Raw genomic sequence first — 25,452 nt, 5'->3', positions numbered from 1 at the left:
GTTTGATGTCAGTCCTCTGTGCAGGTCAATCAAATTCTTCCAAACCATTTCTGTATGGACCTCGCTTTGTGCACGGGGGAATTCTCATGCTGAAACAGGAAAGGGCCTTCCCTAAACTGTTGCCACAAGCTGTAAACACAGAATCGTCATTCTATGCGGTAGCAATAATATTTCCCTACACTAGTACTATGGGGCCAAGCCTGAACCATGAAAAACAGCCCAAGACCATTATTCTTCCTCCACCAAACTTTACAGTTGGCACTATGCATTTGGGTAGGTAGCGTTTTCCTGGCCTACGTCAAACCCAGATTTGTCTGTTGGACTTTCAAATGGTGAAGCGTGATTCATCACTCCAGAGAAAGCTTTTTCTGCTCCAGAGTCCAATAGCGGCGAGCTTTACACGACTCCAGCCGTCGTTTGGCATTGCAAATGGTGATCTTAGGGTTGTGTGTGGCTGCTCTGCCATGGAAACCCATTTCATGAAGCTCCCGACGAACAGTTATTGTGCTGACGTTGCTTCCAGAGGCTGTTTGGAACTCGGTAGTGAGTGTTGCAACCGAGGACAGACGATTTTCACGCGCTAAGCGCTTCAGCACTCGGTGGTCCCGTTCTGTGAGCTTGTGTGGCCTACCACTTTGCGGATGAGCAGTTGTTGCTCCTAGACTTTTCCACTTCACAATAACAGCACTTACAGTTGACCAGGGCAGCTCTAGCAGGGAAGAAATTTGATGAACTGACTTGTTGGATGGTGCTACATTGAAAGTCATTGAGCTCTTCAGTAAGGCCATTCTGCTGCCAATGTTTGTCTATGGGGATTGCATGGCTGTTTACTCGATTTTATACACCTGTCAGCAATGGGTGTGGCTGAAATATAATCCACTAATTTAAAGGGGTGTCAACATACTAATGTATATACAGTGTAGCTGAAATAGCGGTATTAAATTCCCTGTATAAATTCCCACCAATACATTTTATTAAATGTCTGTAACTGGGTAGGCCTGTTGACATGTTGTTGATACGCAGCGTTATTATTTAACGCCTGCCACTGCTTTGGCGTTGACATTGCGTGCCACCAGGTCCCTGACCTGCCCGTGACGTGTTGTGATGGGCGTCCTGATCAATGGCCCGATTTTAAATCAATCACTATGCCAGGAGGAGCGCGAGCCATGCCAGTAGATGCATTTACCACCGGCGGCGTCTCTTCTCTGCAGATCATAAGCGAGACAGAGAACTGCGACTGCTACTAAGATTCTGCGGCTCCTCAGTGGTGGGTTCAGGGCGTGAGTCATCACCGGTGGTTTTAACCTCTTATCTTCCGCGAGAGACGGATGTAGTAGGATAACTCCCTGTTACGCCTTATTGTTCTGATAATTCCATTAGGCTAATGCAAATCACTGCAATGGATGTCAACAGACATAGGTGATTTCTATGGGTGTAGTTTTTATGGTTAAGCTATTGCTTACTGCTTGAGTAAATCTGTGCCTCATTAGCAAATTAATATTTACAAGAACTGCAATCTGAATAGGGTGGTAAATGAAGCTATACAATTAAATGCTGTAAGAATTGATGCCACAGTGATAACTATTGGCCTTCACAAAGCTAATTGGGACAAGCCCAAAAATAACCCACCACTTTTCCAAAGGGAGTTATGAATAGCGCTTGAATAATAATTGATACAGCTAGAAACAGACAATATCCATCTCTATTTTAAGCACACTGCCTTTTCTTAGCATGCTATATCATAAGCCTAAATCATGTATTATGGATTTCCAAAGGCTGGGTATTGCGTGCGTACTGCTGTGATGACGCGCGAGTCAGGTGTTGCCATATATCACCCGGAGCTGTCCTGGTGCTGAAAACAGAATCGCTCGTGCTACGACTGGGAGGAGATGCTATACACGTTTACTACTGTCGTCTGAGCTACTTACCAAAAGGTACAAACTCATGCATGTCTTTTATTTCTCAAACAAAGATTACGATGTTTGTAAGTTATTTGTGGGCTTTCCAGCATTCCGTGTTTAGATTTTCTCTCTCAAGTTCTCATCTCTTATCAGATCTCGGCAATGGCTTGGAATTGATTTGAATAACTGATAGCCTGATAGCTGCGTGCATGTTGTTGTGATGCATGTCAAGTAGTCTGATGCATTTTGACATTGGGCAACATTGAGATGAATGAATTATTATTATATCCTTCAGAAAAGTGTTTCATCGAGATGGTTTGGAGAAAGGCAGCCACAAGCAAAAAAGGTTGCCCTGACAACGGGCAGTGACTCATCCTGTGATGTAGTCTAGTCATTTAAAAACAGTGATTCACAAATATAGCCCACTTTCCCTTGGTGGGTGATTATATCCTGCTCTCGCTATAACCTACTTTTTATCATTTGTGCATTGAGTCATAGCATTCATCACTTATAAGGGTTGTCAATGAACTCGGCATGAATTGAAACGCAGATTTTTCATTAAAATAATCATTTGCATTGGAGTGTGGTGGTAACCTCCTTAAAGAGTTAGAAGATTCTAAGAATTTGGAAGATAGAATCTCAGATCAAAATGTAAAAAATGTGCAGGCATATTATTGTGTTAAACTCAGCTCTCTCTCTCTCTCTCTCTCTGCTATATGTAGATGCTGTCACTCCCCAAGCTATCCACGGGGAAAACTGTTGTTCTCGCCTGCCTCCTCCATGCGTGCGCGTCCCTCCCCCGCCATCACAGGCTCAGAGGCGGGGAGTCCGAGGACCGGCAACCCGCTGCATACCCGCCCAGCTCAGACATGATCAAAGCCCTGGAGTACATCGAGAGCCTGAAGCAGCGGACAGATGGGGGCAGAGAGAGAGAGGAGCCAACAAGAGACTATGATGAGGTCGAAAAGTTCCACATCCTCCTCCAGCTCGCCTCTCTCCAGGACGAAGGTGCACCTGAAAGGCAGTCTCCCTCGCCGACCCAGAGGCAGCAAGACATCCCGGCTGAGCAGCTGGTGAGAGCCTTGCTCAGGACCCTCCAGGAGCAGCCCGCTAGTCCCCTCAGACCCGTTCCCGTGGTGTCGGGGAACGAACGTCACACGCACAGGTACCAATCGGTGAACACAGGCAGCCCCGTAAACGCACCTGCCTACGGTGGCTTCCCGAGGCCACACAAGAAGTACCCGCTGATGTTCGAGGACGAGGAGAATAGGGACAGTGCCAAGCGCGCTACGGAGGACCTGGACGAACAATACACCCCTCAGAGCCTTGCCAACCTGCGCTCCATCTTCGAAGAGCTGGAGAAACTATCCACATCCAACGGCCAGAAGCGCGGAATCTTTGATGATGATGATGATTTATTCAGTCTGAGGAACCTGGCCTACGAGGATGTGGCGGGCGGGGAGGAGTGGATTCCTTTAGAGGAGCAGGTCGAGACGGAGGAAGTGGTAAACGGGAGCCACGAGGAGTTCGACAGGGCACTGGAGCAGAACTATGACGAGGATGAAGAGGAGGAAGGCAATGGAATGCAGGTGCAGCGCAGAGCCAGCCAGGACAAAGAGGACCCAGAGGACGATACTAAACTAGTGGATTATTACCTGTTGAAGATACTGGAGATGAGTGAACATGAGACAGCCAAGAGGCAAGCTGGAGAGCAAAAACATAGAGTGATTCGCCACCCCCTGGTCGACCCCCAGGCTCTGAACGAGCTGTTAGAGATCTCCCTCAAGCTCCACACCCCCCCGGAGGACCTCATCGATATGCTGATCACCGAGGAAATCAGAAAACTAGAACGTCACCCGCAAGCCTCTTCCCGCTACAGGACCAAACCGAAAATCAGATACTACAGCCGGAGACTGCCAGTCAAAAACGCTCCTGAGGACATGGACGAGGAAGACTTCTTGAAAATCATTGAAATGGAAACCATCAGCAACGACTATCCTGTGAGTCGGAGGCCGCTCAAAAGTGTCTCTGTCCCGGCCAGGGTTTCAGCACCAGCCGCCCCGGCGAGAGTTTCAGCAGCAGCACCAGCGCCTCCTCCAAAAATCCCAGCTCAGTCCGGCCGAAGGGAAAACTTATTTATGTCGGAGCTCAACAAGATGCCTTTTAGGAGAGAAGCCGATGACGATGACGAGGCGGACGAAGACGAGATAACAACCTTTCTGGCCGCCAAAATATTAACGGAGTACCCTAGCACGATCAGCAAACGCGACACCCAATCACAGGCGAACGGACAGTTTCCTTATGAGCTATACGAACAAGCCATGAAAGATTACTTTGACCAAGCGGACAGTGAGAAAGCAGGCATGCTGACAAAGAGAGATTCAGTAGCTAACGAGGAGGTAGTGGAGTCCGCTGAGACGCAGGTGAAAGATGAGGTAACAACGCCAGAGTCCGAGAAAGAGGAGAAAAAGGAGCATGGCGGAAAACCGTTTGCTGGAATGTAAAGCTAAGATCGGAGGTCACGCACGACATCCTCTACTGAAATATTAATAAGTCATGTTTATACTATCTCAAAATGACCCGTCTGCCGGACGTACTCTGGTTTACATAAAATGTGTATATACATGAAGTAACATATATGAATTATATCAGTGTGCTGGGCATGGAGGCAAAGTGTGTTGTGTAAACATCTGGGTTTGTGACTTTCCAATCTTGTAACATTGTGAAAATGTAATTCCCTGATATAGGCTAGAGAGTAAGACCGTCACCGTCCTGCCTTTCAACCCTGTAACGCTGCAAGCTCCGTAATCGCTCAACTCTCTCTATTGATGTGGTATATATATATGCTCATTTTGAAACCATTTTGTACGTGTTTAATAATGTGTGATGAGTTGGAGATGAATAAAGCGTTAGCGCCAGTTTTCTTCATGCTGCGCTGTGTGTTTTTTAATAAACACTGATCACTACAACAGTGATCAGAAATGCCTTCTGAATGATCATACATTGACTCACAGTGATGATCAGATATTGATGATCAGATATGCCTTCTGAATGATCATACATTGACTCACAGTGATGATCAGATATTGATGATCAGAAATGCCTTCTGAATCATCATACATTGACTCACAGTGATGATTAGATATTGATGATCAGAAATGCCTTCTGAATGATCATACACTGACTCACAGTGATGATTAGATATTGATGATCAGAAATGCCTTCTGAATCATCATACACTGACTCACAGTGATGATTAGATATTGATGATCAGAAATGCCTTCTGAATGATCATACACTGACTAACAGTGATGATTAGATATTGATGATCAGAAATGCCTTCTGAATGATCATACACTGACTCACAGTGATGATTAGATATTGATGATCAGAAATGCCTTCTGAATGATCATACACTGACTCACAGTGATGATTAGATATTGATTATCAGATATGCCTTCTGAATGATCATACATTGACTCACAGTGATGATTAGATATTGATGATCAGAAATGCCTTCTGAATGAAGATTCCACAGTGAAAGTGTGAGAAGTTCCTTTTTCACATCCTTCTTGAGCAAGCTTGAACCTGTGGACAATTCCCGAGGCAGAATCAACAGACTCGAGGTAAGATTATAAAGACAGTAAAAGTGTCGGTCTATAAATTCACAATTCTACCGATTGTGCTTGTTTTAATGTTTATCGTCTAGTTTATTTTTCAAACTTCAGCACCATGGACAGCTCCCGCAGATAAAACCATCAGAGGCTTCTGTATCAAAATACACATTTTAATTCCAAAGTCTTCAACATTCAAGATCCATAATTAGTTATATATAAAAAAAACTGTGACATTCACCCAGATAAATAATCACTCCCTTTCCAAGATATAATCCTACAACAAGTCACACAGAAAAAGGCTAGTCTACAAGATGCATTTAAAACACAACTTCAAATACATATTTCTAAAAAGGCACTTCTTAAAATGTCAATAGAGCGTACATATTTGGGGGAAAAAAAATGTGAGTATTGATTTTAATGATTGTCATAACCACAGTTTTCAGTAACCTCAATGTACATCGACGAGCAAGAGGGATGGGTGATCATACAGTATCAATATACATTTGATAATAGCTCAATCATTGAGTGCCTCCTACCAATTTATTGGTCATCATGTTATTGTCCTATTTGCAGAAACAAGATACATTTCACAGCACTTCCCTATTTAAAAACACTCCCTGCCTGCCTCAGGACACAGATTCAGACATATAATTCTAGAACTCATAACTCCATGGTTCTGTACAGTAGTAAGACTTCCAGGTCTGTAATCGTCCAGATTCCTTCTGGTGTGTGTAGATCCATTTCCCCCAGTGTTAGAATGCAGGCTTGCTCATGTATTCCTCCATGGTCTAGAGTGGAGAGACAGATGAAACGTGAGATCTCCAGATCAACAAGCCTTGTCCTAATGTGATGAATATTCATAGCCACACCTACATAACATCTAACCATAGAGGTAGAATGATTGCATTCAATTAGAATGACATCTTACATCCGTGGAGACATAGGAGCGTAAACCGCCAACACAATGTAGACTACTCTGCTACGAACACAATCACAATCATTCACTTCTAACCTTTCGGTCCACATTCAAGGCCATCCAAGCTCCAGACCAAAATCACTGTTGTCAATCTCAGCCTATAGCAATGATGATGAAGGGTGGTGATGAAGATTAAAATGAGTGTGATGATGCAACAACGTCAGATAGCATGCACGTGCATCAGACTAGATCAAACAAGTTTGTTTTATTCCCCCGAAGCAAGAAGATGGTGTGAAACCAGGGCCACGCAGAGTGGGACTCTGGCTTGGTGCGTCTATAGCGCCACCGAGAGCTGAGGATAGACGGACAACACAGAAAACAGACATACTGCCAACGCTCAGACTTACAGCAACTGAAGAATAAAGGAAATAGAAGTATAATCTCCATCAGTCTCTGTTTCTGAGATAGGAGAGAAAAGAGAAAAGAGGAGAGAAAAGAGAAAAGAGGAGAGAAAAGAGAAAAGAGGAGAGAAAAGAGAAGAGGAGAGAAAAGAGAAGGAGAGAAAAGAGAGAAAAGAAAAGAGAGGAGAGAGAGAGAAGAGAGAAGAGAGAAAAGAGAGGAGGGGGGAGAGAGGAGAGACAAGAGAGGAGAGAAAAGAGAGGAGAGAAGAGAGAGGAGAGAAAAGAAAGAGAAGAGAGAGAGAAGAGAGGAGAGAAAAGAAAGAGAGAAGAGGAGAGAAGAGAGGAGAGAGAGGAGAGAGAGAAAAGAGAAGAGAGAAGAGAAGAGAGAGAGAATAGACAGACAGGTCCATGAGTATTGGCACCAGTTAATATGGTTCATGAAGGGAAGCCTGTTAGCGGAGATTGACAGGAGAGCTCACCAGGAAGTCAGTTAGCTGCTGCACTACACATTATAAACCCATGCTGAAACAGTAACACTTTTTCAACAGTCCACTTTCACCTGGTATTACTAAGGAATAATAGGGGAAAATGGCTACTTTAGAGTACCTACTATAAATCATTCATTAAAATTGGTAACTACTTGTTACAAAATGGTATAGCTATGCGTGTGTGTTCAATCTCCAATAAACAAGAGGTTAATTATAGCTAATTATTATGTAATTACATATGTAAATACAAGATAAATATCACATAGTCTCAGCTAAGATCGGAGGCAGAAATACTGATCCTAGATCAGATCGGAGGCAGAAATACTGATCCTAGATCAGATCGGAGGCAGAAATTCTGATCCTAGATCAGATCGGAGGCAGAAATTCTGATCCTAGATCAGATCGGAGGCAGAAATTCTGATCCTAGATAAGATCGAAGGCAGAAATACTGATCCTAGATAAGATCGAAGGCAGAAATACTGATCCTAGATCAGATCGGAGGCAGAAATACTGATCCTAGATCAGATCGGAGGCAGAAATACTGATCCTAGATCAGATCGGAGGCAGAAATACTGATCCTAGATCAGATTGGAGGCAGAAATACTGATCCTAGATCAGATCGGAGACAGAATTCTGATCCTAGATCAGTCCCTACGAGGCAGGTTCTATCCTGAGCGTGGCGTTTCTCTCACCTCCTGTAGCATGTCCGAGGCCTCGACGGAGCGGGCCACCACTAGTTTGGAAGTCTCCTGTACCTCTCCCCCTAATAGAAACTCATCCAGGATGAAGTAGGCCTTTTCAAAGTTAAAGATAATGTCCAGCTCACACACCTGCATGGGTAAAGGAAGAGGAAATCACCCAATGTTCAAGAGGTACTGTCCAGTCTAGCAGGAATCATTTTACATAGTGAGAGAGAATGAGAGACTGAAATAAAGAGAGTGCTAGGTGAAAGAAAAGAAATGTCGTCCCTTACGCACGTTGCCAAAGTACTTGTCCAACAGCTCCACATAGCGATGCAGCATCTCCAAGGCCAGAAGTTCATTCTCCTCAGCATCCAGACCACAGCAGAAATACAGACTGGCATACCTACAATGACAGAGTAGTAGGGGGTAACAGGGCAATACAGCATTACAGTTAGAGAGTGGTGGTGGTGGTGGGGGGGTAACAGGGCAATACAGCATTACAGTTAGAGAGTGGTGGTGGTGGTGGTGGTGGTGGGGGGGGTAACAGGGCAATACAGCATTACAGTTAGAGAGTGGTGGTGGTGGTGGGGGGGGGGGGGGTGGGGGGGGGTAACAGGGCAATACAGCATTACAGTTAGAGAGTGGTGGTGGTGGTGGGGGGGGGGGGGGGGGTAACAGGGCAATACAGCATTACAGTTAGAGAGTGGTGGTGGTGGTGGGGGGGGGGGGGGGGGTAACAGGGCAATACAGCATTACAGTTAGAGAGTGGTGGTGGTGGGGGGGGGGGGTAACAGGGCAATACAGCATTACAGTTAGAGAGTGGTGGTGGTGGTGGGGGGGGGGGTAACAGGGCAATACAACATTACAGTTAGAGAGTGGTGGGGGGGGGGGGTAACAGGGCAATACAGCATTACAGTTAGAGAGTGGTGGTGGGGGGGGGGGGGGGGGTAACAGGGCAATACAACATTACAGTTAGAGAGTGGTGGGGGGGGAGGGTAACAGGGCAATACAACATTACAGTTAGAGAGAGGTGGGGGGGGGGGTAACAGGGCAATACAGCATTACAGTTAGAGAGTGGTGGGGGGGGGGGTAACAGGGCAATACAACATTACAGTTAGAGAGTGGTGGTGGTGGTGGGGGGGTAACAGGGCAATACAACATTACAGTTAGAGAGTGGTGGGGGGGGGGGTAACAGGGCAATACAACATTACAGTTAGAGAGAGGTGGGGGGGGGGTAACAGGGCAATACAGCATTACAGTTAGAGAGTGGTGGGGGGGGGGGTAACAGGGCAATACAACATTACAGTTAGAGAGTGGTGGTGGTGGTGGGGGGGTAACAGGGCAATACAACATTACAGTTAGAGAGTGGTGGGGGGGTAACAGGGCAATACAACATTACAGTTAGAGAGTGGTGGGGGGGGGTAACAGGGCAATACAACATTACAGTTAGAGAGTGGTGGTGGGGGGGGGTAACAGGGCAATACAACATTACAGTTAGAGAGTGGTGGGGGGGGGGGTAACAGGGCAATACAACATTACAGTTAGAGAGTGGTGGGGGGGGGGGTAACAGGGCAATACAACATTACAGTTAGAGAGTGGTGGGGGGGGGGTAACAGGGCAATACAACATTACAGTTAGAGAGTGGTGGTGGGGGGGGGGTAACAGGGCAATACAACATTACAGTTAGAGAGAGGTGGGGGGGGGGGGGTAACAGGGCAATACAGCATTACAGTTAGAGAGTGGTGGGGGGGGGGTAACAGGGCAATACAACATTACAGTTAGAGAGTGGTGGTGGGGGGGGGGGTAACTGGGCAATACAACATTACAGTTAGAGAGTGGTGGTGGGGGGGGGGTAACTGGGCAATACAACATTACAGTTAGAGAGTGGTGGGGGGGGTAGCAGGGCAATACAACATTACAGTTAGAGAGTGGAGGGGGGGGGGGGGTAACAGGGCAATACAGCATTACAGTTAGAGAGTGGTGGGGGGGTAACAGGGCAATACAACATTACAGTTAGAGAGTGGTGGGGGGGGGGGGGGTAACAGGGCAATACAACATTACAGTTAGAGAGTGGAGGGGGGGGAGGGTAACAGGGCAATACAACATTACAGTTAGAGAGTGGTGGGGGGGGGGGGTAACAGGGCAATACAACATTACAGTTAGAGAGTGGTGGGGGGGGGGGGGTAACAGGGCAATACAACATTACAGTTAGAGAGAGGTGGGGGGGGTAACAGGGCAATACAGCATTACAGTTAGAGAGTGGTGGGGGGGGGGGTAACAGGGCAATACAGCATTACAGTTAGAGAGTGGTGGGGGGGTAACAGGGCAATACAGCATTACAGTTAGAGAGTGGTGGGGGGGGGGGGGTAACAGGGCAATACAGCATTACAGTTAGAGAGTGGTGGGGGGGTAACAGGGCAATACAGCATTACAGTTAGAGAGTGGTGGGGGGGGGGGGTAACAGGGCAATACAGCATTACAGTTAGAGAGTGGTAACAGGGCAATACAGCATTACAGTTAGAGAGTGGTGGGGGGGTAACAGGGCAATACAACATTACAGTTAGAGAGTGGTGGGGGGTGGGGGGGAGGTAACAGGGCAATACAACATTACAGTTAGAGAGTGGTGGGGGGGGGGGGGGTAACAGGGCAATACAACATTACAGTTAGAGAGTGGTGGGGGGGGGGTAACAGGGCAATACAGCATTACAGTTAGAGAGTGGTGGGGGGGGGGGGGGTAACAGGGCAATACAACATTACAGTTAGAGAGTGGTGGTGGTGGTGGGGGGGGGGGGTAACAGGGCAATACAGCATTACAGTTAGAGAGTGGTGGTGGGGGGGGTAACAGGGCAATACAACATTACAGTTAGAGAGTGGTGGGGGGGTAACAGGGCAATACAGCATTACAGTTAGAGAGTGGTGGGGGGGGGGGGGTAACAGGGCAATACAACATTACAGTTAGAGAGTGGTGGGGGGGGGGGTAATAGGGCAATACAACATTACAGTTAGAGAGAGGTGGGGGGGGGGGGTAACAGGGCAATACAGCATTACAGTTAGAGAGTGGTGGGGGGGGGGGGGTAACAGGGCAATACAACATTACAGTTAGAGAGTGGTGGTGGTGGTGGGGGGGTAACAGGGCAATACAACATTACAGTTAGAGAGTGGTGGGGGGGTAACAGGGCAATACAACATTACAGTTAGAGAGTGGTGGGGGGGGGGGGTAACAGGGCAATACAACATTACAGTTAGAGAGTGGTGGGGGGGGGGTAACAGGGCAATACAACATTACAGTTAGAGAGTGGTGGTGGGGGGGGGGTAACAGGGCAATACAACATTACAGTTAGAGAGAGGTGGGGGGGGGGGGGGTAACAGGGCAATACAGCATTACAGTTAGAGAGTGGTGGGGGGGGGGGGTAACAGGGCAATACAACATTACAGTTAGAGAGTGGTGGTGGGGGGGGGGGGTAACTGGGCAATACAACATTACAGTTAGAGAGTGGTGGTGGGGGGGGGGTAACTGGGCAATACAACATTACAGTTAGAGAGTGGTGGGGGGGGTAGCAGGGCAATACAACATTACAGTTAGAGAGTGGAGGGGGGGGGGGGTAACAGGGCAATACAGCATTACAGTTAGAGAGTGGTGGGGGGGTAACAGGGCAATACAACATTACAGTTAGAGAGTGGTGGGGGGGGGGGGTAACAGGGCAATACAACATTACAGTTAGAGAGTGGAGGGGGGGGAGGGTAACAGGGCAATACAACATTACAGTTAGAGAGTGGAGGGGGGGGGGTAACAGGGCAATACAGCATTACAGTTAGAGAGTGGTGGGGGGGTAACAGGGCAATACAACATTACAGTTAGAGAGTGGTGGGGGGGGGGGGGTAACAGGGCAATACAACATTACAGTTAGAGAGTGGAGGGGGGGGAGGGTAACAGGGCAATACAACATTACAGTTAGAGAGTGGAGGGGGGGGAGGGTAACAGGGCAATACAACATTACAGTTAGAGAGAGGTGGGGGGGGGTAACAGGGCAATACAGCATTACAGTTAGAGAGTGGTGGGGGGGGGGGGTAACAGGGCAATACAACATTACAGTTAGAGAGTGGTGGTGGTGGTGGGGGGGTAACAGGGCAATACAACATTACAGTTAGAGAGTGGTGGGGGGGTAACAGGGCAATACAACATTACAGTTAGAGAGTGGTGGGGGGGGGGTAACAGGGCAATACAACATTACAGTTAGAGAGTGGTGGTGGGGGGGTAACAGGGCAATACAACATTACAGTTAGAGAGTGGTGGGGGGGGGGTAACAGGGCAATACAACATTACAGTTAGAGAGTGGTGGGGGGGGGGTAACAGGGCAATACAACATTACAGTTAGAGAGTGGTGGGGGGGGGGGTAACAGGGCAATACAACATTACAGTTAGAGAGTGGTGGTGGGGGGGGGGTAACAGGGCAATACAACATTACAGTTAGAGAGAGGTGGGGGGGGGGGGGTAACAGGGCAATACAGCATTACAGTTAGAGAGTGGTGGGGGGGGGGGGTAACAGGGCAATACAACATTACAGTTAGAGAGTGGTGGTGGGGGGGGGGGTAACTGGGCAATACAACATTACAGTTAGAGAGTGGTGGTGGGGGGGGGGTAACTGGGCAATACAACATTACAGTTAGAGAGTGGTGGGGGGGGTAGCAGGGCAATACAACATTACAGTTAGAGAGTGGAGGGGGGGGGGTAACAGGGCAATACAGCATTACAGTTAGAGAGTGGTGGGGGGGTAACAGGGCAATACAACATTACAGTTAGAGAGTGGTGGGGGGGGGGGGGGTAACAGGGCAATACAACATTACAGTTAGAGAGTGGAGGGGGGGGAGGGTAACAGGGCAATACAACATTACAGTTAGAGAGTGGTGGGGGGGGGGGGTAACAGGGCAATACAACATTACAGTTAGAGAGTGGTGGGGGGGGGGGGGGTAACAGGGCAATACAACATTACAGTTAGAGAGAGGTGGGGGGGGTAACAGGGCAATACAGCATTACAGTTAGAGAGTGGTGGGGGGGGGGGGGTAACAGGGCAATACAGCATTACAGTTAGAGAGTGGTGGGGGGGTAACAGGGCAATACAGCATTACAGTTAGAGAGTGGTGGGGGGGGGGGGGTAACAGGGCAATACAGCATTACAGTTAGAGAGTGGTGGGGGGGTAACAGGGCAATACAGCATTACAGTTAGAGAGTGGTGGGGGGGGGGGGGTAACAGGGCAATACAGCATTACAGTTAGAGAGTGGTAACAGGGCAATACAGCATTACAGTTAGAGAGTGGTGGGGGGGTAACAGGGCAATACAACATTACAGTTAGAGAGTGGTGGGGGGTGGGGGGGAGGTAACAGGGCAATACAACATTACAGTTAGAGAGTGGTGGGGGGGGGGGGTAACAGGGCAATACAACATTACAGTTAGAGAGTGGTGGGGGGGGGGTAACAGGGCAATACAGCATTACAGTTAGAGAGTGGTGGGGGGGGGGGGGGGTAACAGGGCAATACAACATTACAGTTAGAGAGTGGTGGTGGTGGTGGGGGGGGGGGGGTAACAGGGCAATACAGCATTACAGTTAGAGAGTGGTGGTGGGGGGGGGTAACAGGGCAATACAACATTACAGTTAGAGAGTGGTGGGGGGGTAACAGGGCAATACAGCATTACAGTTAGAGAGTGGTGGGGGGGGGGGGTAACAGGGCAATACAACATTACAGTTAGAGAGTGGTGGGGGGGGGGGTAATAGGGCAATACAACATTACAGTTAGAGAGAGGTGGGGGGGGGGGTAACAGGGCAATACAGCATTACAGTTAGAGAGTGGTGGGGGGGGGGGGGTAACAGGGCAATACAACATTACAGTTAGAGAGTGGTGGTGGTGGTGGGGGGGTAACAGGGCAATACAACATTACAGTTAGAGAGTGGTGGGGGGGGGGTAACAGGGCAATACAACATTACAGTTAGAGAGTGGTGGGGGGGGGGGGGTAACAGGGCAATACAACATTACAGTTAGAGAGTGGTGGGGGGGGGGTAACAGGGCAATACAACATTACAGTTAGAGAGTGGTGGTGGGGGGGGGGTAACAGGGCAATACAACATTACAGTTAGAGAGAGGTGGGGGGGGGGGGGGTAACAGGGCAATACAGCATTACAGTTAGAGAGTGGTGGGGGGGGGGGTAACAGGGCAATACAACATTACAGTTAGAGAGTGGTGGTGGGGGGGGGGGGTAACTGGGCAATACAACATTACAGTTAGAGAGTGGTGGTGGGGGGGGGGGTAACTGGGCAATACAACATTACAGTTAGAGAGTGGTGGGGGGGGTAGCAGGGCAATACAACATTACAGTTAGAGAGTGGAGGGGGGGGGGGTAACAGGGCAATACAGCATTACAGTTAGAGAGTGGTGGGGGGGTAACAGGGCAATACAACATTACAGTTAGAGAGTGGTGGGGGGGGGGGGTAACAGGGCAATACAACATTACAGTTAGAGAGTGGAGGGGGGGAGGGTAACAGGGCAATACAACATTACAGTTAGAGAGTGGAGGGGGGGGGGGGTAACAGGGCAATACAGCATTACAGTTAGAGAGTGGTGGGGGGGTAACAGGGCAATACAACATTACAGTTAGAGAGTGGTGGGGGGGGGGGGTAACAGGGCAATACAACATTACAGTTAGAGAGTGGAGGGGGGGGAGGGTAACAGGGCAATACAACATTACAGTTAGAGAGTGGAGGGGGGGGAGGGTAACAGGGCAATACAACATTACAGTTAGAGAGTGGTGGGGGGGGGGGTAACAGGGCAATACAGCATTACAGTTAGAGAGTGGTGGGGGGGGGGGGGTAACAGGGCAATACAGCATTACAGTTAGAGAGTGGTGGGGGGGTAACAGGGCAATACAGCATTACAGTTAGAGAGTGGTGGGGGGGGGGGTAACAGGGCAATACAGCATTACAGTTAGAGAGTGGTGGGGGGGTAACAGGGCAATACAGCATTACAGTTAGAGAGTGGTGGGGGGGGGGGGGGTAACAGGGCAATACAGCATTACAGTTAGAGAGTGGTGGGGGGGGGGGGGTAACAGGGCAATACAGCATTACAGTTAGAGAGTGGTGGGGGGGTAACAGGGCAATACAACATTAAAGTTAGAGAGTGGTGGGGGGTGGGGGGGAGGTAACAGGGCAATACAACATTACAGTTAGAGAGTGGTGGGGGGGGGGGGGTAACAGGGCAATACAACATTACAGTTAGAGAGTGGTGGGGGGGGGGTAACAGGGCAATACAGCATTACAGTTAGAGAGTGGTGGGGGGGGGGGGGTAACAGGGCAATACAGCATTACAGTTAGAGAGTGGTGGTGGGGGGGGGTAACAGGGCAATACAACATTACAGTTAGAGAGTGGTGGGGGGGTAACAGGGCAATACAGCATTACAGTTAGAGAGCGGTGGGGGGGGGGTAACAGGGCAATACAACATTACAGTTAGAGAGTGGTGGGGGGGGGGGTAATAGGGCAATACAACATTACAGTTAGAGAGAGGTGGGGGGGGGGGTAACAGGGCAATACAGCATTACAGTTAGAGAGTGGTGGGGGGGGGGGGTAACAGGGCAATACAACATTACAGTTAGAGAGAGGTGGGGGGGGGTAACAGGGCAATACAACATTACAGTTAGAGAGTGGTGGGGGGGGGGTAACAGGGCAATACAACATTACAGTTAGAGAGTGGTGGGGTGGTAACAGGGCAATACAGCATTACAGTTAGAGAGTGGTGGGGGGGGGGGTAACAGGGCAATACAGCATTACAGTTAGAGAGTGGTGGGGGGGTAACAGGGCAATACAACATTACAGTTAGAGAGTGGTGGGGGGTGGGGGGGGGGGTAACAGGGCAATACAACATTACAGTTAGAGAGTGGTGGGGGGTGGGGGGTAACAGGGCAATACAACATTACAGTTAGAGAGTGGTGGGGGGGGGGGTAACAGGGCAATACAGCATTACAGTTAGAGAGTGGTGGGGGGGGGGGGGGGTAACAGGGCAATACAACATTACAGTTAGAGAGTGGTGGTGGTGGTGGGGGGGGGTAACAGGGCAATACAGCATTACAGTTAGAGAGTGGTGGTGGGGGGGGGGTAACAGGGCAATACAACATTACAGTTAGAGAGTGGTGGGGGGGTAACAGGGCAATACAACATTACAGTTAGAGAGTGGTGGGGGGGTAACAGGGCAATACAGCATTACAGTTAGAGAGTGGTGGGGGGGGGTAACAGGGCAATACAACATTACAGTTAGAGAGTGGTGGGGGGGGGGGTAACAGGGCAATACAACATTACAGTTAGAGAGAGGTGGGGGGGGGGGGTAACAGGGCAATACAGCATTACAGTTAGAGAGTGGTGGGGGGGGTAACAGGGCAATACAACATTACAGTTAGAGAGAGGTGGGGGGGGGGTAACAGGGCAATACAACATTACAGTTAGAGAGTGGTGGGGGGGGGGGGTAACAGGGCAATACAACATTACAGTTAGAGAGTGGTGGGGGGGGGGGGGGGTAACAGGGCAATACAACATTACAGTTAGAGAGTGGGGGGGGGGGGTAACAGGGCAATACAACATTACAGTTAGAGAGAGGTGGGGGGGGTGTAACAGGGCAATACAACATTACAGTTAGAGAGTGGTGGGGGGGGGGGTAACAGGGCAATACAACATTACAGTTAGAGAGTGGTGGGGGGGGTAACAGGGCAATACAACATTACAGTTAGAGAGTGGGGGGGGGAGGGGGGGTAACAGGGCAATACAACATTACAGTTAGAGAGTGGTGGGGGGGTAACAGGGCAATACAGCATTACAGTTAGAGAGTGGGGGGGGGGGGGTAACAGGGCAATACAACATTACAGTTAGAGAGAGGTGGGGGGGGGTAACAGGGCAATACAGCATTACAGTTAGAGAGTGGTGGGGGGGGGGGGGGTAACAGGGCAATACAACATTACAGTTAGAGAGTGGTGGGGGGGGGTAACAGGGCAATACAGCATTACAGTTAGAGAGTGGTGGGGGGGGGGGGTAACAGGGCAATACAACATTACAGTTAGAGAGAGGTGGGGGGGGGGGGGGTAACAGGGCAATACAGCATTACAGTTAGAGAGTGGTGGGGGGGGGGGGTAACAGGGCAATACAACATTACAGTTAGAGAGTGGGGGGGGGAGGGGGGGTAACAGGGCAATACAACATTACAGTTAGAGAGAGGTGGGGGGGGGTAACAGGGCAATACAGCATTACAGTTAGAGAGTGGTGGGGGGGGGGGTAACAGGGCAATACAACATTACAGTTAGAGAGTGGTGGGGGGGGGGTAACAGGGCAATACAACATTACAGTTAGAGAGTGGAGGGGGGGGGGTAACAGGGAAATACAACATTACAGTTAGAGAGAGGTGGGGGAGGGGTAACAGAGCAATACAGCATTACAGTTAGAGAGTGGTGGGGGGGGGTAACAGGGCAATACAACATTACAGTTAGAGAGTGGTGGGGGGGTAGCAGGGCAATACAACATTACAGTTAGAGAGTGGTGGGGGGGGTAACAGGGCAATACAACATTACAGTTAGAGAGTGGTGGGGGGTGGGGGGGGTAACAGGGCAATACAGCATTACAGTTAGAGAGTGGTGGGGGGGAAGGGGGTAATAGGGCAATACAACATTACAGTTAGAGAGTGGTGGGGGGGAGGGTAGCAGGGCAATACAACATTACAGTTAGAGAGTGGTGGTGGGGGGGGGGGTAACAGGGCAATACAACATTACAGTTAGAGAGTGGTGGGGGGGGGGGTAACAGGGCAATACAACATTACAGTTAGAGAGTGGAGGGGGGGGAGGGTAACAGGGCAATACAACATTACAGTTAGAGAGAGGTGGTGGGGGGGGTAACAGGGCAATACAGCATTACAGTTAGAGAGTGGTGGGGGGGTAACAGGGCAATACAACATTACAGTTAGAGAGTGGTGGGGGGGGGGGGTAACAGGGCAATACAGCATTACAGTTAGAGAGTGGTGGGGGGGTAACAGGGCAATACAACATTACAGTTAGAGAGTGGTGGGGGGGGGGGGGGGTAGCAGGGCAATACAACATTACAGTTAGAGAGTGGTGGGGGGGGTAACAGGGCAATACAACATTACAGTTAGAGAGTGGTGGGGGGTGGGTAACAGGGCAATACAACATTACAGTTAGAGAGTGGTGGGGGGGGGGTAACAGGGCAATACAGCATTACAGTTAGAGAGTGGTGGGGGGGGGGTAACAGGGCAATACAGCATTACAGTTAGAGAGTGGTGGGGGGGGGGGTAACAGGGCAATACAACATTACAGTTAGAGAGTGGTGGGGGGGGTAACAGGGCAATACAACATTACAGTTAGAGAGTGGGGGGGGGAGGGGGGGTAACAGGGCAATACAACATTACAGTTAGAGAGTGGTGGGGGGGTAACAGGGCAATACAGCATTACAGTTAGAGAGTGGGGGGGGGGGGGTAACAGGGCAATACAACATTACAGTTAGAGAGAGGTGGGGGGGGGTAACAGGGCAATACAGCATTACAGTTAGAGAGTGGTGGGGGGGGGGGGGTAACAGGGCAATACAACATTACAGTTAGAGAGTGGTGGGGGGGGGTAACAGGGCAATACAGCATTACAGTTAGAGAGTGGTGGGGGGGGGGGGTAACAGGGCAATACAACATTACAGTTAGAGAGAGGTGGGGGGGGGGGGGGGGTAACAGGGCAATACAGCATTACAGTTAGAGAGTGGTGGGGGGGGGGGGTAACAGGGCAATACAACATTACAGTTAGAGAGTGGGGGGGGGAGGGGGGGTAACAGGGCAATACAACATTACAGTTAGAGAGAGGTGGGGGGGGGTAACAGGGCAATACAGCATTACAGTTAGAGAGTGGTGGGGGGGGGGGTAACAGGGCAATACAACATTACAGTTAGAGAGTGGTGGGGGGGGGGTAACAGGGCAATACAACATTACAGTTAGAGAGTGGAGGGGGGGGGTAACAGGGAAATACAACATTACAGTTAGAGAGAGGTGGGGGAGGGGTAACAGAGCAATACAGCATTACAGTTAGAGAGTGGTGGGGGGGGGTAACAGGGCAATACAACATTACAGTTAGAGAGTGGTGGGGGGGTAGCAGGGCAATACAACATTACAGTTAGAGAGTGGTGGGGGGGGTAACAGGGCAATACAACATTACAGTTAGAGAGTGGTGGGGGGTGGGGGGGGTAACAGGGCAATACAGCATTACAGTTAGAGAGTGGTGGGGGGGAAGGGGGTAATAGGGCAATACAACATTACAGTTAGAGAGTGGTGGGGGGGAGGGTAGCAGGGCAATACAACATTACAGTTAGAGAGTGGTGGTGGGGGGGGGGGTAACAGGGCAATACAACATTACAGTTAGAGAGTGGTGGGGGGGGGGGTAACAGGGCAATACAACATTACAGTTAGAGAGTGGAGGGGGGGGAGGGTAACAGGGCAATACAACATTACAGTTAGAGAGAGGTGGTGGGGGGGGTAACAGGGCAATACAGCATTACAGTTAGAGAGTGGTGGGGGGGTAACAGGGCAATACAACATTACAGTTAGAGAGTGGTGGGGGGGGGGGGTAACAGGGCAATACAGCATTACAGTTAGAGAGTGGTGGGGGGGTAACAGGGCAATACAACATTACAGTTAGAGAGTGGTGGGGGGGGGGGGGGGTAGCAGGGCAATACAACATTACAGTTAGAGAGTGGTGGGGGGGGTAACAGGGCAATACAACATTACAGTTAGAGAGTGGTGGGGGGTGGGTAACAGGGCAATACAACATTACAGTTAGAGAGTGGTGGGGGGGGGGTAACAGGGCAATACAGCATTACAGTTAGAGAGTGGTGGGGGGGGGGTAACAGGGCAATACAGCATTACAGTTAGAGAGTGGTGGGTGGTGGTGGGGGGTGGGGGGGGGGGGTAACAGTGCAATACAGCATTACAGTTAGAGAGTGGTGGTGGTGGTGGGGGGTGGGGGGGGGGTAACAGGGCAATACAGCATTACAGTTAGAGAGTGGTGGGTGGGTGGGGGGGGGGGGGTAACAGGGCAATACAACATTACAGTTAGAGAGTGGTGGGGGGGTAACCGGGCAATACAACATTACAGTTAGAGAGTGGTGGGGGGGGGTAACAGGGCAATACAACATTACAGTTAGAGAGTGGTGGGGGGTGGGGGGGGGGGTAACAGGGCAATACAGCATTACAGTTAGAGAGTGGTGGGTGGGTGGGGGGGGGGGGGGGGTAACAGGGCAATACAACATTACAGTTAGAGAGTGGTGGGGGGGTAACCGGGCAATACAACATTACAGTTAGAGAGTGGGGGGGAAGGGGGTAACAGGGCAATACAACATTACAGTTAGAGAGTGGTGGGGGGGAAGGGGGTAATAGGGCAATACAACATTACAGTTAGAGAGTGGTGGGTGGGTGGGTGGGTGGGGGGGGGGGGGTAACAGGGCAATACAACATTACAGTTAGAGAGTGGTGGGGGGGTAACCGGGCAATACAACATTACAGTTAGAGAGTGGGGGGGAAGGGGGTAACAGGGCAATACAACATTACAGTTAGAGAGTGGTGGGGGGGGGGGGTAACAGGGCAATACAACATTACAGTTAGAGAGTGGTGGGGGGGTAACCGGGCAATACAACATTACAGTTAGAGAGTGGGGGGGAAGGGGGTAACAGGGCAATACAACATTACAGTTAGAGAGTGGTGGGGGGGAAGGGGGTAATAGGGCAATACAACATTACAGTTAGAGAGTGGTGGGTGGGTGGGTGGGTGGGTGGGTAATAGGGCAATACAACATTACAGTTAGAGATTGTGGGGGGGGAAGGGGGTAATAGGGCAATACAACATTACAGTTAGAGAGTGGTGGGGGGGTAACCGGGCAATACAACATTACAGTTAGAGATTGGGGGGGAAGGGGGTAATAGGGCAATACAACATTACAGTTAGAGAGTGGTGGGGGGGAAGGGGGTAATAGGGCTGGGGTCATTTAATATGAAGAAGAGGAAACCAATTGAATACTTAGGTTTTGACATGCAACCTGAGATAAATAGTAAGCAAATAGAGTTCTCCTCTTCACTTCCTCTCCTCCCCACTTCCTGTAGATGATTTTCAGGTCTTTCCTCCCTCTCCTCCCCTCCTCACCTCTTGTAGACGATCTTTAGGTCTTACGTCCCCCTCCTCCCTTCCTCACCTCTTGTAGACGATCTTTAGGTCTTTCCAGTGCAGGAAGTTGCAGGAGCGTGGTTTCCGTGCCAACACCATGGTGGTCATGTCCCTGGTGATCTTCTTCTTCTCTCGCTCGGGGATGGGCGTGAACCACTTCTGGAGACGGAGCTTGCCCTGGCGACTGAAGAGGAGCAGGAAACGCATCTAAAAGGGCGAGATGGGTTAGGAGAGGACATGCAGAGAGGAGAGAAAAATACAGGGCAGAACGCTGGGTTCCAATATTTATCTTTCAAACCTTCATTCAGGTAGTTGGGTGAAAACCCTGGAATGAGTAGGTGTGTCCAAACTGTTGACTGGTTCTGTACACAGTTGAAGTCGGACGTTTACATACACCTTAGCCAAATACATTTAAACTCAGTTTTTCACTATTTCTGACATTTAATCCTAGTAGAAATTGTATGTCTTAGGTCAGTTAGGATCCCCACTTTACTTGTGAAAGATTGTGAAATGTCAGAATAATAGTAGAGAGAATGATTTATTTCAGCTTTTATTTGTTTCATCACATTTCCAGTGGGTCAGAAGATAACATACACTCAATTAGTATTTGGTAGCCTTCCACAATAAGTTGGGTGAATTTTGGCCCATTCCTCCTGACAGAGCTGGTGTAACTGAGTCAGGTTTGTAGGCCTCCTTGCTCGCACACGCGTTTTCAGTTCTGCCAACAGACTTTCTATAAGATTGAGGTCAGGGCTTTGTGATGGCCATTTCAATACCTTAACTTTGTTGTCCTTAAGCAATTTTGCCACAACTTTGGAAGTATGCTTGGGGTCATTGTCCATTTGGAAGACCCATTTGTGACCAAGCTTTAATTTCCTGACTGATGTCTTGAGATGTTGCTTCAATATATCCACATAATTTTCCTTCCTCATGTTGCCATCTATTTTGTGACGTGCACCAGTCCCTCCTGCAGCAAAGCACCCCCACAACATGATGCTACCACCCCTGTGCTTCACGGTTGGGATGGTGTTCTTCGGCTTGCAAGCCTCCCCCTTTTTCCTTCAAACATAACAATGGTCATTATGGCCAAACAGTTCTAGTTATGTTTCATCGGACCAGAGGACATTTCTCCAAAAACTACGATCTTTGTCCCCATGTGCAGTTGCAAACCGTATAGTCTGGCGTTTTTATGGCGGTTTTGGAGCAGTTGCTTCTTCCTTGCTGAGCGGCCTTTCAGGTTATGTCGATATAGGACTCGTTTTACTGTGGATATAGATACTTTGTACCTGTTTCCTCCAGCAAGGTCGCCTTTCTGAGCTGTATGACGGCTGTGTGGTCCCATGGTGTTTATACTTGCGTACTATTGTTTGTACAGATGAATGTGGTACCTTCAGGCGCTTGGAAATTGCTCCCAAGGATGAACCAGACTTGTTTTTTAACTGAGGTCTTGGCTGATTTCTTTTGATTTTCCCATGATGTCAAGCAAAGAGGAACTGAGTTTGAAGGTAGGCCTTGAAATACATCCACAGGTACACCTCCAATTGACTCAAATGATGTCAATTAGCCCATCAGAAGCTTCTAAAGCCATAACATCATTTTCTGGAATGTTCCAAGCTGTTTAAAGGCACAGTCAACATAATGTATGTAAACTTCTGACCCACTGGAATTGTGATAGAGTGAATTATAAGTGAAATAATCTGTCTGTAAACAATTGTTGGAAAAATGACTTGTAGATGCACAAAGTAGATGTCCTAACCGACTTACCAAAACTATAGTTTGTTAACAAGAAATGTGTGGAGTGGTTGAAAAACAAGTTTTAATGACTCCAACCTAAGTGTATGTAAACTTCTGACTTCAACTGTATAGCACTGTATATAGTACCAGCTTGGACACACCTACTCATTCAAAGGTTTTTCTTTATTTTGATTCTGATTACAGTGACAGTGTTTTTGTAATCGGATTACATGTAAACTGATGAGATGTAATCATTACTCCCCTGTACCCAACCTCTTTCATTTAGTAATGCTGTTTTGCTTCCAAGAGAACTCAAGAGACGTGCTAGTGCTGTTTAGAGAGTGTGTTTCCTTGCTTTGTTCAGCTGGATGTCCAATTTGATATTCATTAGAACTAAGCCAATGGGGCCAAGGGATCTCTGGTTTCATCTTCCTGCTATTGTTGACTTCAGAGGACCACAGCTGGCTGGAATATCTGGACAAGCTTTCTCTGAGGACATGTATTGTTGTCAACTGTTAAACTGAGCCGGCGACGCCAGCAAAGCCATACAGAATACACAAAATAGAAATGAATTAACTTAACATAAATGTGTTTCCTTCTTAACCTTGCACTGCAGATGTGTATAGTTGTTAATGAATGGCAGCAAAGCCAATGATATTTCAGGGACTTGAGGCATCGTTGGTCTGACAGTAGGACAGAGATTAGGATATATAAATAACATAGGATTAGAAGTTCTGCAATTAAAACGTTATACCTTTCTAAATTTAGGGAGATGTACAGTGCATTCAGAAAGTATCTACACCCCTTGATTTTTTTCCACATCTTGTTGTGTTACAGCCTGAAATTAAAATGGATCAAATTGAGACTGTGTGTCACTGGACTAGACAATATACCCCAACATGTCAAAATGAAATGTCTTTGAATCAATAAGTATTGAACCCATTTGTTATGGCATGCCTAAATATGCTGAACAAGTTACATAATAAGTTGCGTGGACTCTATAATAGTGTAACATGTTTTTTGAATGCCTACCTCATCTCTGTACCCAACACATGTATCTGTAAGGGCCCTCTGTTGAGCAGTGAATTTACAACACAGATTCAACCACAAAGACCAGGGAGGTTTTCCAATGCCTCACAAAGATGGGCACCTATTGGTAGATGGGTCAAAATAAATCCAACATTGAATATGGCTTTGTGCATGGTGAAGTTATTAATTACACTTTGGATGGTGTATCAATACACCCAGTCCCCACAAAGATAAAGATCAAATAAAATTGTATTTGTACCAGATCAAAGTGGAGCTATATACAGGGTGTACCAGATCACTGTGGCGCTATATACAGGGAATACCAGATCGATATGGAACTATATACAGGGAGTATCAGTACCAGATAAATGTGGAACTATATACAGGGAGTATCAGTACCAGATCAAAGTGGAACTATATACAGGGAGTATCAGTACCAGATCAATGTGGAGCTATATACAGGGAGTACCAGATCACTGTGGAGCTATATACAGGGAATACCAGATCGATATGGAACTATATACAGGGAGTATCAGTACCAGATCAAAGTGGAGCTATATAAAGGGAATACCAGATCGATATGGAACTATATACAGGGAGTATCAGTACCAGATCAAAGTGGAGCTATAAACAGGGAGTACCAGATCACTGTGGAGCTATATACATGGAGTACCAGTACCAGATCAATGTGGAGCTATATACAGGGAGTATCAGTACCAGATCAAAGTGGAGCTATATAAAGGGAATACCAGATCGATATGGAACTATATACAGGGAGTACCAGTACCAGATCAATGTGGAGCTATATACAGGGAGTACCAGTACCAGATCAAAGTGGAGCTACAGTGCCTTGCGAAAGTATTCGGCCCCCTTGAACTTTGCGACCTTTTGCCACATTTCAGGCTTCAAACATAAAGATATAAAACTGTATTTTTTTGTGAAGAATCAACAACAAGTGGGACACAATCATGAAGTGGAACGACATTTATTGGATATTTCAAATTTTTTTAACAAATCAAAAACTGAAAAATTGGCTGTGCAAAATTATTCAGCCCCCTTAAGTTAATACTTTGTAGCGCTACCTTTTGCAGCGATTACAGCTGTAAGTCGCTTGGGGTATGTCTCTATCAGTTTTGCACATCGAGAGACTGAAATTTTTTCCCATTCCTCCTTGCAAAACAGCTCGAGCTCAGTGAGGTTGGATGGAGAGCATTTGTGAACAGCAGTTTTCAGTTCTTTCCACAGATTCTCGATTGGATTCAGGTCTGGACTTTGACTTGGCCATTCTAACACCTGGATATGTTTATTTTTGAACCATTCCATTGTAGATTTTGCTTTATGTTTTGGATCATTGTCTTGTTGGAAGACAAATCTCCGTCCCAGTCTCAGGTCTTTTGCAGACACCATCAGGTTTTCTTCCAGAATGGTCCTGTATTTGGCTCCATCCATCTTCC

At 48.3% G+C, this 25,452-nt stretch overlaps 2 protein-coding genes across 9 annotated transcripts in view; one reads left to right on the top strand and one right to left on the bottom strand.

Moving 5' to 3' along the window:
- Positions 1 to 1,813: 1,813 nt before the first annotated feature.
- Positions 1,814 to 4,829, top strand: LOC110530802 (secretogranin-2). Its single transcript, XM_021614068.2, has 2 exons — positions 1,814 to 1,934; positions 2,624 to 4,829. The coding sequence occupies exon 2, from the start codon at positions 2,624 to 2,626 to the stop codon at positions 4,403 to 4,405; it is 1,782 nt and encodes a 593-aa protein (XP_021469743.1). The 5' UTR covers positions 1,814 to 1,934; the 3' UTR covers positions 4,406 to 4,829.
- Positions 4,830 to 5,672: 843 nt separating this feature from the next.
- The window catches only part of LOC110530803 (AP-1 complex subunit sigma-3), a 26,968-nt gene continuing 7,188 nt past the window's right edge, over positions 5,673 to 25,452 (bottom strand). For 5 of the 8 annotated variants that reach the window (XM_036986454.1, XM_021614073.2, XM_021614071.2 and 2 more), the window contains 5 exons: positions 21,264 to 21,442; positions 8,301 to 8,409; positions 8,016 to 8,153; positions 6,842 to 6,893; positions 5,673 to 6,306 (listed from right to left, as the gene is read on the bottom strand). In XM_036986454.1, coding sequence (XP_036842349.1) covers positions 6,179 to 6,306; positions 6,842 to 6,893; positions 8,016 to 8,153; positions 8,301 to 8,409; positions 21,264 to 21,442 — 606 coding nt within the window. In that variant the 3' untranslated portion in view covers positions 5,673 to 6,178. The remainder of the gene's footprint in view (positions 6,307 to 6,841; positions 6,894 to 8,015; positions 8,154 to 8,300; positions 8,410 to 21,263; positions 21,443 to 25,452) is intronic. The other 3 variants (XM_036986455.1, XM_021614075.2, XM_021614074.2) reach the window with 1 other exon arrangement.

Source organism: Oncorhynchus mykiss, chromosome 8 (assembly GCF_013265735.2).
Source record: "Oncorhynchus mykiss isolate Arlee chromosome 8, USDA_OmykA_1.1, whole genome shotgun sequence".
Classification (NCBI taxonomy): Eukaryota; Metazoa; Chordata; class Actinopteri; order Salmoniformes; family Salmonidae; genus Oncorhynchus; species Oncorhynchus mykiss.
The sequence above is the reverse complement of the archived record's forward strand: the minus strand, read 5'-3'. Positions and strand labels throughout refer to the sequence as shown.

Coding starts and splice junctions, on each gene's coding strand:
- LOC110530802 (XM_021614068.2), top strand. CDS start 2,624: ATGCTGTCACTCCCCAAGCTATCCACGGGGAAAACTGTTGTTCTCGCC.